We start from the raw sequence: 18,650 nt of genomic DNA on the forward strand, positions 1-18,650 counted from the left end.
TAATCAAACACCCAGCTCATTTTGGGTGCATGCTTTCATTGAGAGAGTTTTGATATTCTAGGAAAATATTTCATGTTCAATGGAAGATTTAACTCGGGTGTACTGTATATTTCTCCTTAGACTATTTCATGTCCAACCCACCAGAGCTACAGTCTTGTCATGGACATACAAAGTTTATTAAAATCAACACATTTTCTGACTGTAGTCTTGGAAATTTTAAGGATTATACTGACTGACATGTTAAGTAAGTAGTTTTTGTGAGTGAATTATAGGTATGAGTTAAGTTGTGAAAATTCACATTATAAAAATAATCAGGGTATTTTGTAATATTACATTTTTTTTGTATTTGGAAAATATTATAATTATATCAATAATAATGTAATTTACAACCATGAATATTGTTTATAACTTTTAATCATAAATTATTTTTTTTTTCAATTTTTTTCCCTACAGTGTATATATTATAATACATCCAAAATTTCCATTTATTAGCTTATCGATAATCCATCTTATGTATGACCATGCACTGTAAATATATTTTAAAAAAAATTTAAATCAATAAATGAGAGAAAATATATGAAGTATTTCCTTTATACTCTGATATAACTGTAATACTGAAATTTTCACTCTACTATCAACAAATTCTAAATGGGGTGAATTTAAAAGAGACAGGGTTAAATACCTCAAAGTCTCTCAGTTACAACAACTTTGTCAATGTCTGCATGTGTGAATTTAAAATGGAGTGATACCATTTGCAAATGGGATAAGAACAAAATAACCATTAACAGTAGATGGAATTAGATGATTAAACTTGACAAAAATTTGTTGAAATTTGCTGAAACAATATGTCCATTATCAAAAGTTTTACTAATTGATAAAGAGGAATAATCATTATAAACAGTTTTAGCCCAATATATCACAGAAGCTAATTTAGCCAATATGTGAACATGTGATTATATAAAATCAATGTAATATGTTCTTTATGCACAATACTGTAAATATCTCAGAATTCAAAATATTTTAAATTACGACTTTAAATCTTACAGAAGTGTAATTATTATAAACTTCTTTTAAAGTGGTGGCCCACTGGTGAGACATGTATGCCTTTGGTTATATTTAATTTATATACATTAAAATACAATTTGAAAAGGTCTTTAAGCACAAGTATTTCTATTAGGTAAAATGTTGTTGACCCACAATTTGAAAATAACTTACCAAAATTCTAAACTCACAGGCCTGAGAGGGCCCGGGGGGGGGGGGGGGGGATTTGCATGCAATGTGCATATTTTATCATGAAATAAGGTTTACAGTAAATGGAAAATGGAGAAAAAAATCGTCTATCTTTGCATGTTGTTGACTTAATAACTGCCTTTTTTCTAATGTAGATACAATGGTGATCCACTCAACAATTAAAAACTTAGTCTCTCAATCATATCACTTTTAAAGAGCTTTTGTGGGGGATTTTCTGAAAAGTTGCCTTAACTTGGAGGGTTATGCTTAAAAGATGTTTTATTTGTTAAAACAAGGATGGAAATGCAGAAAAGAGAAGTGAAATGTATTTTTTTTGAGAAAAAGTTTAGTTGTAATGATAATTTTGAGAAAAGTAATTTGAACTTTTATTTACCAGAATTTCAGGTATTGCTTTCAAATCTGACTGAGATGTGACTAAGATTTTTTATGGGTAATTTTCAAGATGATCCCTTCATGAAAACAGTATGAATTTCAGCTTGTACAAAATTTTTACACGTAGGAACCAATATTTCTTTGGGATATTCTTTCCCATTGAATTTATTTTTTACAAACCAAGAATCTTCATCAAATATAAAGCTTAAGTAATTCTGAATAATTTTTTCTCGGTCAAATTTGAAAATATTGGAAAGACTGGGAATGGAAGGATAAAATATACTTTCCTCAACATTATCTTTTAAAATTATAAACTATTTATTTTAAATTAATAATAATAATAAATTTTGACTAATTTTAATAAGCAGACTTGTGTTAACGTTTCTTGTTATCGTCTCAAATTCAATTGTTTTTTTTTTGTTGACAAAGAAAGGAAAAAATATTGTGGTTTAAACTCGACTTATCATTGGATCTACTTGTCAAAAATGTCATAAATTATGCGTACGAGTTATCTATTAAATTCATAAACAATGGAGGAAAGTCGAACACCTTCCCCTCATCCTGATGACTCCAAATCGGGGATTAAGAACAGTGATTCCTTCCAAGAAATGATGCGGGCAATCAAAACGGAACGAACCAAAGAATCGCTGATCGTTTCCACTGACGGTAAAGTTGAATTTCACTCGATTATCAGATAATGTACCCCTTGTTGGGAACCAAGGTGTGTGACATTTGACAGGAAGAAAATAAATGAGTCACAAGATTCTGACTATTTACACGTGTGTGGAATTTGACGTTTGTATTTAATATGGTATTACGCGTTTTAAAAATACAATTTATGATCTTTACGAATCCTGAAACAAGCTACCAGGAAATTCATGAACATGTTCTTTCAATAAATTGAGTATAATCACGGTACAGCATGCCCTTGGTTTGACAACAAGATTGCAGTATGTACAGTTGCAGGTTAAAAACTGGCTATAAATGGCTGGTAATGTGATTAATGGATTCTGCAGGCCAATACCTTCTGTCTAAACAGGCCAAGTTGCCTAGGGAGGTGCTGTCCACTGCTCTGTGTGGTAAACTTTTCATTGACAAGATTTTGATGCCATTTGGGAAAAGGACTGTTTGTAAATTTGGGTCCTCTCATATGGTACCTAAATCTGTACTCTGGCAGCAGACATGATTAGAGTAGCTATGATGTTCATGATGGAATAAATTACAAATACTAGGTCGTGAAGTTTTAGGTACATGTGAAGATTTACATGTTACAGTTTTATTTATTATTCTATGTCATAAAATTCTCAAACTCAGGTAAGTGTTTTACACATGAACATACTGTATACAGGGTTATTTTCGCCCCGTGCTATTTTCGTCCTTTCATACTTGCAAACAATTTTGCCCCATTTTAATTTTGCCCAGTCACAGTTATGTTTAAGAAATTAAATTTTTATTCTTTGAATTTGCCCTGTCTTAAATTTGCCCACTCGCGTCTAGGGTGAAAGGGGCGAAAATAAAAGGGGTGAAAATTTCCCTGCATGCAGTATTCTTTTATCATTATTATTTTTTTTTTCAATTCTTATTTTGATTTGTTATATTCTTTATTCTTTTGTAGGATTTGAAATGATGGATGACTCCACATCTTTCTGGACAGATCTCTTTACTAAATACTTTATTGATCCATCAAGAGTTCCCGATGACCAACGAGATGACATGTTGTTTTATGTCAGAAAAACTCACAATCCCAAAAACAAGTCATTTACTTTCAGAGTAAGCACTAATGATTTCAGTCATCAATATCTAATGCTTTATATATTTATTTATGATGTAGTTAACAAAATGGAATAAGGCTTTTCTAATAAGCTAAAAATTTAATCGGTTCAAGAAAATGTACAATTCATGCATTTGGTTTAAAATACCTAGGTGAACTTTTATTCTCATTCGTCAGCTTGAAATTCATTAGTAACTATTAATTTTTTGTAACTGAGGAAAAATTCTACATGAATAACAAATAAACAGATGGTTCACTGGGAGAAATATTCATGTGTAAGAGAAGGTCATTTAACTATTGGATATTGCTTGCAAACACTTAATTGTTACTGTGTTGGTGTGTTACAGCCTGAAATAGAGGTCTATAGGCGAGACTCTAAGACCCTCCCAGCCCTGGAGGATAAAACCATTGATTGGGAGGAAACAGTGTATATGAACATCATCTCACACCAGGTAATTCAAAAGGGCACCTGCTGAAACCTTTTTCTGAATCTTACAACAACATCTGAAGTACTTTAGAGTGCTTCCAGACTTGAACATTGAATCTCAGTATTACCAGACCCCAATACGTTCTATTTCCACTATTGAAGAGTTATACTTCTTAGTGCGCTCTTTTGTGAAAAAGTTGGAAAATGTACAAATCTCGCGGGATTTCTGGGACAAACGTAACATAAACATGTACATGTAAACAATATGTTGAATGTCGATGAACAAATCCTAAGAAAATACTAATGTAATATTTTATTGTTGTGAACTTTATATACATCAAGAGTATGAATGATAACGATATCAATTTATATCTATTGTTGATCGTATGTGTCTATTTATCGTATGGTACCTCTAAATGCAATACACATGCCTCGGAAATGTCGTATTTTTTATTAATGGATAATAAATTTAGGGTTCTCGCTCTCTTACATATGTCTTTTAGTTCTTCTATTCTTTAATATAAATGACATATACATTTAACATTTAAAATTGGATTGAGATTGGCATGTTTTGTATTATCCGCATCGCCATGTTGTCCCAGTCAGACGACCAAACGTTCCTCTAATTTTGAAGAGTTCACTTATGGAAATAGAACGTATAGAAAACTGTTTTTGTCAAATTCAAGTGCAGAGCTAAAACAAGTTCTAAACTGTTACATTCATGATAGATCTTTTGCTTTTGACAAGCATTAATTTTATGTAAAAATATTACTGAAATTCTAAAACTGTTTTACCGTGGTGACATTGAATATTATAAATAATAATAATTGTTACATGTTTGCATAAATCTTTGTATATCTTGTAAGTTTTACAGGATCTGTTTATTTTACAGTTAGTTTACACTGCCACTTGTGCAGTTTGTACAAGGACAAGTGAACAGCATCTTCAAATCCTTAGAAAGTTTTCTCAGGTTCGTATCAAGGCATGCTCACTGGTGTACTTGAGATATTATGATTAAGTTAAATCAATGGGAAATTGTTAATTTTAACACAGTAAAGTTAATCTTTATAGAAAGTGGCAGTGGTTAGTGGTTTCCTTCTTCATCAATGAATATTTTTGATGGATCTTTCTTTTTTCAGAGAGTTTACCCTTCTCCAAGTAAGAGAAGAATGGATGACAAGGGAACAGAGGAAGAACTCACATATCCAAACATATATTTTACTGTAGATAATTTTGAAGAGGTATATATTTCAAGAGAAAAAAAATTTGAAATACAGGAATACTTTCATTTTTTTCTTGGTAATATTTTTTTTTTAAGGAACAAATATAATGATAAAAGTTGGAATTTGTAGAATATATTGTACATTCCTCTAAAGTTTTTATTAATTGCCTTTCCCTGTGGTTAGGCCTTTGGAGATATAATCGTAAGAGATGGAGAGATGGTTTGTGTAGAGTTAACAGCTACAGATAGACATGGCAGAGTACAAGGTGTAATATTCCTGGGCTCTGTCCGGTATGAGGTGCTAAAGAAAGTGTACGATGCTCGGGTAAGTCACTACCCACGTAGGTCAGTTTTGATGCAGTAGAAGCACAAATGTACCACAGAGTACCAAATACTGTATCTCGCTTTCCTTCCATGTGTCCTAATTTCTCCATATTTTTGCATGGATTTTTAAGATCCTTTTTCATGGGACTCTGAATTTTTTCTTTTGCATTGATTGTGATGTTTTTCTTTCATTAGCTGAGCTTGTTGATTGTGATGTTTTTCTTTCATTAGCTGAGCTTGTTGATTGTGATGTTTTTCTTTCATTAGCTGAGCTTGACCTCCAAAATGATGCAGACAATGTCCCTGGGGATGATAAAACAGAACAAGCGGGTGGAGTTTGTCAGAATGAGGGGACCCAAGAGTAAAGGTCACGCTGAGGTCGCAGTCAGTAGAGTACCAGGATCAGGGCCAGAGACTCCTAACAAGGAAAACTTTAGGATAGAGGATTTCAACAATGAACAGGTTTTTATATAACGTCCCCTTAACCTGAGTATAGGAACACAAGTTTATAGCTGTTTTTCTTTACCAGTTAAGCAGACTTCCTTGATGTTTTTTATGAGCTGTCAACTTCCCATTTTGATTAGAAGTATATATACATTCAACAAATTGTTTGAAATGTTTCATTCCTAGAGTCAGGAAGCCAATGAGCAGAACCAGTACACACATCGCAGGATGAGTGATCCTAGTGAGTCCTTCGGATCTTTTGTACGAGGAGGGATCCGTCGTCTGAGCTTGAAAAAATCACGATCAGAAACGGAGAACGTGAATGCAGGAATAGAAAATTGCCAGGAAGTTGAGGCCACAACCTTACAGAATGGTAAGTTTTAGTGTCCAAAACATTACAGAATGGTAATATTAAGAGCCCATGACCTTACAGAATGGTATGATTAGAGGCCATGACCTTACAGAATGGGTAAGATTTAGAGGCCACAACCATACAGAATGGTAAGATGTACATTGAAAATATTGTAAAGCAATTAAGAGGAGATACAGTACCGACCAGACACAGCCTAACAGAAAGCGAACCCAGAGCGCACCCCGGGTTTGCTCTGTGGGTTCGCTTCGGGTTCGCTTGGGGTCCGCTAGGGCTGACCCCGAGCGAACCCGCAGCGCACCCATAGTGAACCCAGAGCGGACCCAGAGTGAACGCTGAAAGCGAACCCCGAATTCAGTAGCGATCCCAGAAAGAGAACACGCGTTCGGTGTTGCGTAACAGAGCTGTCAATCAGGATTAGCGATTAACCAATCAGCGCGTCGACCAATCAACATGCCGAACAGGTCTGTCAATCAGGATAAGTGATAAAATGCGTTTACCATCAGCGCGTCGACCAGTCAACATGCCAGTTTGTGATCTAAACATTGTACAAGCAAAGCATGTGAATGTACAGTGTAAAAATATTATTAATATGATTTTTAAACATAATTTTATATTTACATGTATAAATTTTAATTCTCCAGACAGCATGCAATATTTACATATTTATTTTCATTATTTTTTATTTTCATAATCGATAAATAAATTATATATTTTGATTATCCAGGTAACATGTTACGTGTATAGTTACATATTTATTTTCTTTATATTTTTAAAATCCATTAATATATCAATATACATTGCGTAAATTTATCAGACAATAAGTACTTTAATTCATAATAGAAAAAAAAGAAGAAGATAACAATTGTTACTAAAAAAAGAATTTAGAAAAACTGGTCTTCGACAAATTATAGAATTTTATTATCTTAAGATACAGATAAGAACATGTACATGCTTTAATTATTTTATTTTTATTATTTCAATTTACATGCACGTTTTAATTTATCCAGATCAACATCGAAATTATCGATCTTAATAATTGATCATGAAAAAAAAAAATTAAATGTACATTGTACAGTATAAATGTGCGTTCTGTCAATTCGTTAATTGGAAAAAAAATCTCATTTTTTTTAAAAACTACTATGATATTTTTTTAAATCAGTCTTTTACCAAAGTTTAATAAATAGCTCGATTTAGATACATGTATATAGGGAAAGATTATTTTGTCAATTCTAATTATCCTTACAGTGTATGTTTTTGAATTTTTTTAACTACTTGCAAGTCAGTCAAAAAACCCCGCAAAAATGCTTATCACTTTTCTTTGCGTCGATATATATGTACAGATGAGAGAGAGAGAGAGAGAGCACTGTATATTATTTGAAAGTAAAACCGGCCCATAGAAAACAATTTGAGTATGGAGTGGGGGTGGGGGGCTCATAGAAATTAAAGGAACAAAAAAACATCAGGTGTTATTATCTTAATTTCATCTACTTAATCATGCGAGTTTACAGTTATTGAAATCTTGTTTTGCTTGTTTTTTTTTTTCTTCTTGTTTTTTATTTATTTTTAAACATTTAGAATTTTGATTGTTAACATGCCGCTCCTGTATGTGCATGTATGTAGTTGGGCCGGGGGGGGGGGGGGATCATGAACCAGTAAGGAACATAAACTATTCAAATCATTTATTTGAAAATAACTTAAAAATAATAATATATTCCTTTCAGTGGACCAGTTATTAGTTTTTGTTTGTTTTGGTTTTTTTTATTGTTGTTTTTTAATGTAAGTTTTCCGTTAAACTCGCCTTATAAAACAATGATATATAGCATGGAATTAAATTATAAATGATCTGTAAAACAAAACTCAATTTACACTGTATGGGAATTTTTAGTGATTATCACGACCTACATGTACATGTAATGGACGACAACCTAGCTAGCTTAAATGTAAACTGCTAAATATGAAAACTTAGCATTTGACATGTACAGTATTTCTCATCTATTTCATAGACAAGATCATAATTCAGTTGTTTGTCTTTCAAACATTTGAATTACAATTTAGCAATTGCAATTACAATTGAAAGTTCCAACTGATTTTAAAACTATTCACGCATAAATAATGTAAACAAATGAATTTGAAAGCTTTTTTGTTAAGATACTCTTACCAATTTCACTCCATCTGATACATCGAAAATAAATTCAACACCTTTTCTCCTTTTTTTCCCGAGATATACTTGTAAGTTAAGAAAAATAAAAATGATAATTCTACATTGAATGTACGGTCAAATTCTTGAAAATTTATGAACGTTTTGTCTATATTGTTCTCCATATTGTCACTTACATGTACATGTTTCAATCGCCATAAAAACAACAATGATCAATTTCACTACTGTATTTGGAATATACAAGGGGCGGGGCTTACTGGTGGCAAGATTAAAGCGGGGTTAGCTTCACACATGAGTGCGTAAAGCGAACCCAGAAAGCGAACTGGAAGCGCACCCAGAGCGGTCCCAAAATTTCTGAAAGCAGACCCCGAGCGAACCCAGGAAGGGAACCCGGGGTGCGCTTTGGGTTCGCTCTGGTGTTAGGTTGTGTCCAGTCGGTGCTGTACCATGCAGGACACAAAAAAACATATATCTGTTGCTGTTATTCCTAAGACAAAGCAGGTGATGGACTGTTAGTAGAAACATGTACATGTAGATAGTATAAGACAATGCAAATAAAGTGCTTTTTAAGAAGGTCACTTTGGAAATTTATAATTAAGGACTAATGTCCTCTTGCTGTACCACCTTCAATTGTATTTGAATCAAATTTGATTAAGAATATCATTGAATGACATACAGATTAAGTGTATTTGATGCTGATTACAGAACTTGAAAGGTCCACTCATGCCAATGGGTTCCTTGGTAAGGCTTTTGGACAAGCTTGGATGCTGTTTAAGGAACAGAAGAGAGCCACCAGTGTGGCCCTGAATGCTTACTTAACATACGTCACCCTCCCCTGGCACTGGATAATAGCAGGTAGGAACAATACATGTACCAGTGTGGCACTGAATGCTTACTTAACATACGTCACCCTCCCCTGGCACTGGATAAAAGCGGGTAGGAACAATTTGTCATTGATGTACATGTACTTCCTGTGTAAGAAAGTATTTAATTTTGATTTTGAATTTCTGTACTTATTATCATGAAACTTTACAACCTTTTCAACCTTTATATGAGGTGGAGAACTCTTGTCTGGTTAAGTTGAAGACATGTGGTTTAAATCATGTTAAGGTTATGGTTATGGCTTTGTGGATTACATGTTCAGATCATCACCTTTTCACTTATCATTAAATTAATTCATTTGCTACCTGGTAACCATTAGTATTGAGTTTGAGATTGTTAAACATTATACATGTATATTTCTCTGGAATATAGCCTATTCTAATTATTTCATAACTTCACTCATGGGTAAAGAAGTATGAGATGTTTTAATTATTCAGAATACCAGTGGAAGATTCAGGTTATAAGGCTTAGGCTTGAAATTTGGTCTCTTTTTTGATACAATAAACCCTTTTTAGCTCACCTGAGCCGAAGGCTCAAGTGAGCTTTTCTGATCACATTTTGTCCGTCGTCCGTCCGTCTGTCTGTCCGTCCGTCTGTAAACTTTTCACATTTTTGACTTCTTCTCAAGAACCACTGGGCCAATTTTGACCAAACTTGGTACAAAGCATCCTTGGGTGAAGGGAAATTTAATTGTTAAAATGAAGGGCCAAGTCCCCTCACAAGGGGAGATAATCAAGAGAAGACAAAAATAGGGTGGGGTCATTAAAAAATCTTCTTCTCAAGAACCACAGGGCCAGTAAAGCTGAAACTTATGTGGAAGCATCCTGGGGTAGTGTAGATTCTAAATTGTTCAAGTCATGACCCCCGGGGGTAGGGCGGGGCCACAATGTGAAATCAATGTTTTACATAGAAATATATAGGAAAAATCTTTAAAAATCTTCTTCTCAAGAACCACTGGGCCAGAAAAGCTGAAACTTATGTGGAAGCATCCTGGGATAGTGTAGATTCTAAATTGTAAAAATCATGACCCCCGGGGGTAGGGCGGGGCCACAATAGGGAATCCAAGTTTTACATTGAAATATATAGGAAAAATCTTTAAAAATCTTCTTCTCAAGAACCACTGGGCCAGAAAAGCTGAAACTTATGTGGAAGCATCCTTGGGTAGTGTAGATTCTAAATTGTTCAAATCATGACCCCCGGGGGTAGGGCGGGGCCACAAAAGGGAATCCAAGTTTTACATTGAAATATATAGGAAAAATCTTTAAAAAACTTCTTCTCAAGAACCACTGGACCAGAAAAGCTGAAACTTATGTGGAAGCATCTTGGGGTAGTGTAGATTCTAAATTGTTTAAATCATGACCCCCGGGAGTAGGGCGGGGCCACAATAGGGAATCCAAGTTTTAGATTGAAATATATATAGGAAAAATGTTTAAAAATCTTCTTCTCAAGAACCACTGGGCCAGAAATGCTGAAACGTATGTGGAAGCATCCTGGGGTAGTGTAGATTCTAAATTGTTCAAATCATGACTCCCGGGGGTAGGGCGGGGCCACAATAGGAAATACAAGTTTTACATTGAAATATATAGGAAAAATCTTTAAAAATCTTCTTCTCAAGAACCACTGGGCCAGAAAAGCTGAAACTTATGTGGAAGCATCCTTGGGTAGTGTAGATTCTAAATTGTTCAAATCATGACCCCCGGGGGTAGGGCGGGGCCACAATAGGAAATCCAAGTTTTACATTGAAATATATAGGAAAAATCTTTAAAAATCTTCTTCTCAAGAACCACTGGGCCAGAAAAGCTGAAACTTATGTGGAGGCATCCTCAAGTAGTGTACACTCTAAATTATTCAAATCATGACCCAGGGGATAGGGCGGGGCCACAATAGGGGGAATCTAAGTTTTACATTGAAATATATAGGAAAAATCTTTAAAAATCTTCTTCTCAAGAACCACTGGGCCAGAAAAGCTGAAACTTAAGTGGAAGCATCCTTGGGTAGTGTAGATTCTAAATTGTTCAAATCATGGCCCCTGGGGGGAGGGTGGGGCCACAATAGGTATTACAAGGGGGGAGTCTGGTAATGAACAGCATGGCCAAAGTTACTCAGGTGAGTGATGTGGCCCATGGGCCTCTTGTTTGTGAATTACTTTTCTGATGAAAATGTTTAAATTTCAACAAACTAGGATAAAATATATTCAACAGAGCAATCTGAGTTGTCCAAGGCCTAAACACGAGGCCTTTAAATTGGTAACTGTAAGGGTATAGCCTGTGTTAACCTGTGTTTTGGGTTATCTATCATGGATATTGTCTTCAGATTCATGCATGTATAGACAAATTAAAATCAACATTTTAAATACATGTGTCAGAATGTATGTAAAATGTAATGTTTATGTTGGTGAATGATTCATAGGGGCAAACCTCTTTCCTTGTGTGTTATTTGATTTGCAGATACATGTAATTTAGGGACGGATAAAAGCAATTTGTCCCTATCATCATTCTTGTTTTACATTTCAATCAATACATGAAAATACTGCATAAATCCACAGGCGCTTGACGTTTTTAACCTTTCTTTCCATAAATAAAAAATCCCCCATACTATATTATTATAGTATGGGGGATTTTTTATTTATGGAAAGAAAGGTTAAAAACGTCAAGCGCCTGTGCATAAATCTTATGAAATAAATGATTTTTATCCAATCAAAATATCACTACAGACTATATCTTGTATCTACAGATCTAATTGATGCTCAACAGAGGCCAGTGCTAACATCTTGATGAATAATTCATTTACTGTGAAGCAAAGCTGTATTTTATGGCACTGGAAGATTTGACTAATTCATGGAAGTTGGGTGAGATCAAGCTCAGCACCCATGGTGCTCACAAATCTAGTCAGAAGTCTAGTCAAAAGGTGTAGGTTGTCTCTCTAACATCAGCTTGTATATTAGAGTGTGCCGTATATACATAAAATGTATGTATATTGGCATTTTGAATAGTTTAGTGAAATGATGTATACTCAGGATTCTCTGTGAGGGGAGTCTCAAAGAGTCAGAACAGCAGTGTACTGTAAAACAACTTTTATTCGTGTTCAGGAAATATCTGCAAGTTTCGCAACCTTGCTTCAATCACAAATATTTCTCACCACAAACTATTTATTTTATTGTGTATTTTTGTAGAATATTCCCTCATTCACGAAAATAAGACGTCAAGGATAAATCAGAAACTGACAGTTGCGAATAAAAGTTATCTTGAATAATAGTTGGTTTACAGTATATTACGTGACTCCAAGTATTTATAAGTATATATGACCATTCCAATGCTCAATTAGTGCAATATTTTTAGCAGCATATCGACTATATACATATACCATGAAGTAGAAACTAGTTGATATATTCTGTATTCTTCATATTATTTTGATATTTCTGAACTAAATTAAGAAAGTAATAAAATATAATTTCTTAACTGATTGCCTTGAATGTACATATGATTGTTGTACATTTGTGATTCAGGGTAATTTTTCAATTATTAATATTTCGTTTTTATTATTTATTGTGATTAAACTTTTTTCAGAGAAAAATTGTGAATTTATTTAATGTAGAACCAATACAAATATTTATCCAAGAAGAAATCTTGTGTGATATTTGATAGTTAATTTATCCCCCCCCCCCACCACCACCAACAAGTAAGATATTTAATTATGATTCTACCTTATTTACACATATATATACTCTGAATAATCTTTATGAATTAAACACATTTTTTTATTTTTCACATTTCATTTATTTTTTAATTTTCCGCAGTGTCAAAATGATTTTATTATAGGGCACATGGGTTGCCAGATGGCTCATGTGAACAATTTTGTGTCTATATTTATGTACCCAGCTAATTTTTCTAATACAAAGAAAAACTACATGTATTTCATATCACAAAATTACACACCTCTGTTCCGGAACAGGTGCTCTTATATGTTGTATGACACGAGATGGCCACTGCACTTACATGTAGCATATGATTTGGAGAGCTGTTTTTTTTTTTTAAACATGCCCTCTAAGCAAGCTTTTTCTATCTTTCTGTATTTATTTATTTTTTTATTTATTGAATTTATGAATGTAAGATTGCAGCAAGAAGTACAAATTAATGTGACTCAGGTTAGCATGACGGCTTGAGGCTCCTGTCTTGAAATCCCACCAATGTACATGTACATTAACCATTATGAAGTATATGGATATGAGTTGTTTAATCTGTGTACCTGTGTATTATTCTCAGCTTGGATTTTTTTATTAATTAAGAAGTTTTAAATAAATTTTTTTTCAATTTATTCGATTGTGTAAAAGGAATATTTTCAGAAACATGCATTCTTACAATTTGTGTTCAAACACTCTTTAGGTGCTATACATACATGTATGTATTAAGTATTCAAGTTTGAAGAGGAAGAGGCTTGAATTTTCATAGCATACTGTGCTTATAAACCAGGGATCTGCAATATTGTAAGAGTTTGGGTGCTTGAAGTATGCTTAAGGCAGGAATTGTACACACATGTAGCATAGAGTGAAGTTTGTAAAGTTAAAATGTCTTAATGTTGTTTTTTTTGCATCATTGTTACTTTTTATACAAACAACCACAATTATCTGGCATTTTCAGACATAACTGCATCAATGTATCACTTTGTATAAAAATTGAATTCAGATTCTATTGTAAAAAAAAACTGTTGATTTCATAGCTATAAAATAATTAAATTTTTTGTTGCAGAGAGAAAGACAGAATTTGACATATTTTGCAACAAATGCCTTATTTGGATATATGTAAACTTTTTTCAAGTAATAAAAGCAAAATTTTGGACATTTTTCTGCTCTTAGGTGCATCAAGAACTCTATTATCAGAATATAAAAAATCTAAATAGGGCATTGCTTTCCAAAAGAGCCCATATTCTTGCCAAAAATATACTTCATGCACCCTGGCGAGGACTGTTGATTATTGTTGAGTATGGAGAATATCAGAAGCAGAAGAGAAGCTTCCATGGATTGGCCTACATGTATCTTGTATGAGTACTTCTATATAATGGTGTATGATTAATTTATTACCAGTTGCAAGTAAATTATTTCAATTTTTATTTTTATGATGTCTTTCTTTTTTAAACATTCCTTGATTTTACATCCTCATCTTGCTAGAGTGAAAAGGTGAATAAATATGATTATGTGTTATTATGAATTTTGCTTAATCATTGTTTGTGAATTAGCAGTATCAAAATATCAGGAGATTGTTTTGTAAAGCATATTGGTAAATTTCAGAATATCGTTGGATAAAGTTATGACATAATTGAATAGAACATATCTTGAAAAAAGGGCTCTTTCAGAAACATCCATAATAGCCTATTACTTACATGTATATATCACAGGCCTTCAGATCGCTTTAATAATTTATTACCAGCAACTTGTAAAATATATTTTTCATGAGTTGGATAAAAGCGATCTAAAGGCTGATGGTATATACACATGTACATATACCTAAAAAGTTTAAAGTTATGTGAAAGGTTGTATTAACTGAATATTTTCTTGTATTTGTCATGCATAAACATATCTAGCAGGAATACACATTTGTTAATTAACTGAATTTTATAGCCCATGGAATTGTTAGTTTTTTTCTGGAAGTCCACAGTATATACCAGACATCATTCATTTTCCTAACATTTTTTTCTTGATACATGTTTAATTTGTTCAATGTAATTTTATATGATTGAAATATACAATGTACTTTTTTGATGAATTTGTTATACATGTACATGTAATTCCAAATCTATTTATTTATTTATTTTTGTTGTTTAATGTATTGTTGATTTTTATACAAAAAACTAGTTAAGTCTTTTCAAATAAATGAAAACCATTTCTTTTGTTAATATCTTGATAATTATACTGTCAGATTAAAAAAAAGAAAGATTTTTTTAAGCATGTGAAAAAGTCAAACTTTCAATCATTAAGACAATTGAATTTTTTTTTTAAAATCTTCATTGAAAACTGAAAACACTTGATGACATAACATTATTTACTATTATAAATATCTGTATATATGTATATTTACATGCAAAGTGTCATGTATAAAATTCTGTCAATCTTGGATTTTTGTTTTAATTTGTTTACATGTATACATAAAAATATGAGAAATCAGACACAAGCATTATAATTCTTACCCTTTTCCCATTCGTTCCATTAATTGCATTATTTGAAAGGAAAAATTCCTTGATTGATTTTTGAAGTTATTGTAACTTAACAATTTCTGGAGCATATACAGGGAATATATGCGAGCAGTATTCAAGGAGTGCATTGTGCGTTTAGTGAGTATTAACCGCTATATGAAGGGTTAAAAATCCAATATATGATGTAGCATTTGTAGTGAATATCCATTAATGTTATAAGTGAATCGTAAATCTACTATCTTTTAACCATTAATTGCATAATGTCCACTAATGAATCAAATTATGTCATCGATGGATAGCAGTGTCATCCACCAGAAATTGTCCATCATTATGATTAAAATGATACATATATCAATACATGTTATTGTATATCATAAATGGATGTAAAGTAAATCTTAAGTGGATTTGATAGAAGTAGTCACTACAGTGCATTCATTGAAGGATCATCAATACATGTACATCCCGAGTCCACTCGTGTGGGTCCCATGGCTACCAATGGCATAGCTAGGCAAAAAACAAAGTGCATGCTCAAAAATTGCAGGGGTTCTTGAGTTCCTGGATTCTGACGATTTAAACACTCATAAAACCATAAAAGAAACAAACAATATGTGTTTGTGAAACACTGATGCCCCCGTATGGCAGCTCATGGCAAAGGCTTTAGTTTCTTAAATGAAGTCAAACTCCAAGGTCAAGAGATCAAAAATGTTGGTACTCAGAGAAAGGTCATGGCATAAGAAATACGCCTGTGAAATATGAAAGCCCTAGCACCAACAGTTCAAAAGTTATGGCCAAGGCTAAAGTTTTCATAAAGTAGGTCAAACTCCAAGGTCAAAGGGTAAAAATAAATGGTTCTCGAGGGAAGGTTCTGTCACAATGAACGCACGTGGAAAAATGTCCTAGCACCAACAATTCAAAAGTTATAGCCAAGGTTAAAGTTTTTCAAAAGTAGTTCAAACTCCAAGGTCAAGGACAAAAGGTCAAAACTTAGAATCCAATGGAAGGTCTTGTCAAAAGGAATAAACATGTGAAACATGAAAGCCCTAGCATCAACTGTTCAAAACGTATGGCCAAGGTTAAAGTTTATCAAAAGTAGATCAAACTCCAAGGTCAAAATAAACGGTACTCTAGGAAAGTTCTTGTCACTAGTAATACGCTTGTGAAATATGAAAGCCCTAGCCCCAACCATTCCAAATTTATGGTTAAGGTTAAAGTTTTGGCGGAAAAACAGATAGAAAAACAGGCAGACGGACGGACAGAGCAAAAACTATTAGTGTATGTCCCCGAATCTTCGATTACAGGGGCATGAAAATGTAAACGTGGACACCGTTTTTATCACTTGACACTCAAAGCGGCACAAACAATATACGAGAGAGCATTAAATTTTATTAGTTTTGGTGAAATTGTTTAATTTTTTAAGCTTCTCGATTCATTCAACCTCAAAATTTTTTTTGAAAAAAAAAGTTGAAAAAGAATTCAGTTAGTTTTTTGAGAATAGTTGCCTGCGCAATTTTTGCACTCATACTTGAATATTTTTCCAGGAAATAATGAAACTGCTTTATCACAGAATTCTACTTTTATGGATTAATTCGAGACTATATGTTAAAAGTAGATAAACTAATCAGATCAACACAGGATATCATGAGTATATATTGTATATAGAGGATATTCAATGTTTTGTAGATGAATGTGGAATTTATTTCACGAGTGGGACAGGATTTTTTTATATTTTCACGAGTGCGAAGCACGAGTGAAAATATCAAAAAGTCCTGTCTCACGAGTGAAATAAATTCCATATTCATCTACAAAACATGGAATTTTCTGTTTATTACATTTTCTTTGATTTTCCCTTTGCCTCTGTCTTCTTTTAACACAGTGTCATAGCTTGACGTCATAGTTGAGCGGTTGAGACGTCATAGCTTAGCAGTTGTGAGATTGAAAAAACATTACTTAGCATGGATTTTAGCAACATATTTGGGATAAAATTTGCAGTTTTAGCTCTACCAAGATGGTTAGTTACTATCTCTATCTTATGACAGGCCAGAAATTATTTTTTACTTACTTTGATATCCTTTCACACTGTGAGAGAATATCATTTTGGTATCCTTTCACGCTGTGAGAGAATATCACTTTTATTCAATTAATAAATCACAGTATTTCACTGTTGAAAATGTAATAAATATGAGTATTATATTGCACATAAGATACAGAAGATAAAACGTGTACATGACTAGAAAGGAGATAACTTACCGCGTACTGCCAAGTTAAAAAAAAAATTAATGTAATATGAGAAACCAGAAGTCTCTGGCGAGACTGTAGCTCTACTGGTTTGTACTTATAACAAAGGAAGAGAAAAGTAGCACTTGGACTTGAAGCTCTGCAACAGCAATAAATAGAACAAAGATCGTTGGTTAAGTCGAGTCTCTTTTTGTAGCAAGATTTATTGTAATCAGACCAAAAATATAGGAATTGCCTTTTTGAAAGAATTTTACAGAAATTTCTATTTTTAGTAACCATGGAAACATTGTTCATCAAAATTTAAAAAAAAAAAAACGATAAAGCCAATTATGTATCTTAGTGTAATTTACTTGCGTGTCATATTATATTGAAATCAAACCAAAACTGTAGGAGGAGTAGTGTTTTGAAAGTGTTTTACAAAAATTTCTGTTTTTCGTAACCATGGCAACACCGTACATTGAAATAAAAAAAACCGATGCACAGAATTATGTGACAAGCTGTGCTAAAATCAAACCAAAACTGTAGGAGGAGTAGCGTTTTGAAAGTATTTCACAGAAATTTTTATTTTTATAAACTATGGCAACTTCGTTCATCAAAATGAAAAAAAAACCCCGAAAAAAAGAACTATGTACATATCTTAATGTAGTCTACTTGTGTGTCAAGTTATATTGAAATCAGACCAAAATATGTAAGAGGAGTAGCCTTTCGAAAGTATTTCACAGAAATTTTTATTTTTTGTAATCATGGCAACACCGTGCATCAAAATCAAAAACCGAAATACAGAATTATTTATCTTAGTGTAGTCTATTTGTGTGCCAAGTTATACTGAAATCAGACCAAAACTGTAGGAGGAGTAGCGTTTTTTTGAAAGTTAAAAAAATTCTATTTTTAGTTATCATGACAACACCGTTCATCGAAATTAAAAACCGATACACAGAATTATGTATCTTAGTGTAGTCTACTAGTGCGCCAAGTTATATTGAAATAAGACCAAAACTGCAGGAG

The 18,650-nt window shown here is 33.0% G+C and overlaps 1 protein-coding gene across 2 annotated transcripts; it reads left to right on the plus strand.

Moving 5' to 3' along the window:
• Positions 1-2,122: 2,122 nt before the first annotated feature.
• Positions 2,123-12,723, plus strand: LOC133182757 (uncharacterized protein KIAA0930 homolog). Of its 2 annotated transcripts, none has more exons than XM_061317607.1 (10): positions 2,123-2,289; positions 3,239-3,393; positions 3,742-3,846; positions 4,714-4,791; positions 4,961-5,062; positions 5,228-5,368; positions 5,635-5,829; positions 5,998-6,184; positions 9,048-9,197; positions 11,958-12,723. In XM_061317607.1, the coding sequence occupies exons 1-10, from the start codon at positions 2,154-2,156 to the stop codon at positions 11,996-11,998; spliced, it is 1,290 nt and encodes a 429-aa protein (XP_061173591.1). In that variant the 5' UTR covers positions 2,123-2,153; the 3' UTR covers positions 11,999-12,723. The 2 variants fall into 2 exon arrangements, with proteins under 2 accessions (XP_061173591.1, XP_061173597.1); XM_061317613.1 differs by having other exon boundaries at positions 6,004-6,184; positions 11,958-12,720.
• Positions 12,724-18,650: the final 5,927 nt, after the last annotated feature.

This window comes from Saccostrea echinata, unplaced genomic scaffold (genome assembly GCF_033153115.1).
Source record: "Saccostrea echinata isolate AGI-Se365-2 ecotype Australia unplaced genomic scaffold, CSIRO_AGI_Sech_v1 ptg000001l, whole genome shotgun sequence".
NCBI classification, from domain to species: domain Eukaryota; kingdom Metazoa; phylum Mollusca; class Bivalvia; order Ostreida; family Ostreidae; genus Saccostrea; species Saccostrea echinata.

Coding starts and splice junctions, on each gene's coding strand:
- LOC133182757 (XM_061317607.1), top strand. CDS start 2,154: ATGGAGGAAAGTCGAACACCTTCCCCTCATCCTGATGACTCCAAATCG. Junction 3,847..4,713: donor TGAACATCATCTCACACCAG/GTAATTCAAAAG, acceptor TTTATTTTACAG/TTAGTTTACACTGCCACTTG. Junction 5,830..5,997: donor AGGATTTCAACAATGAACAG/GTTTTTATATAA, acceptor TTTCATTCCTAG/AGTCAGGAAGCCAATGAGCA.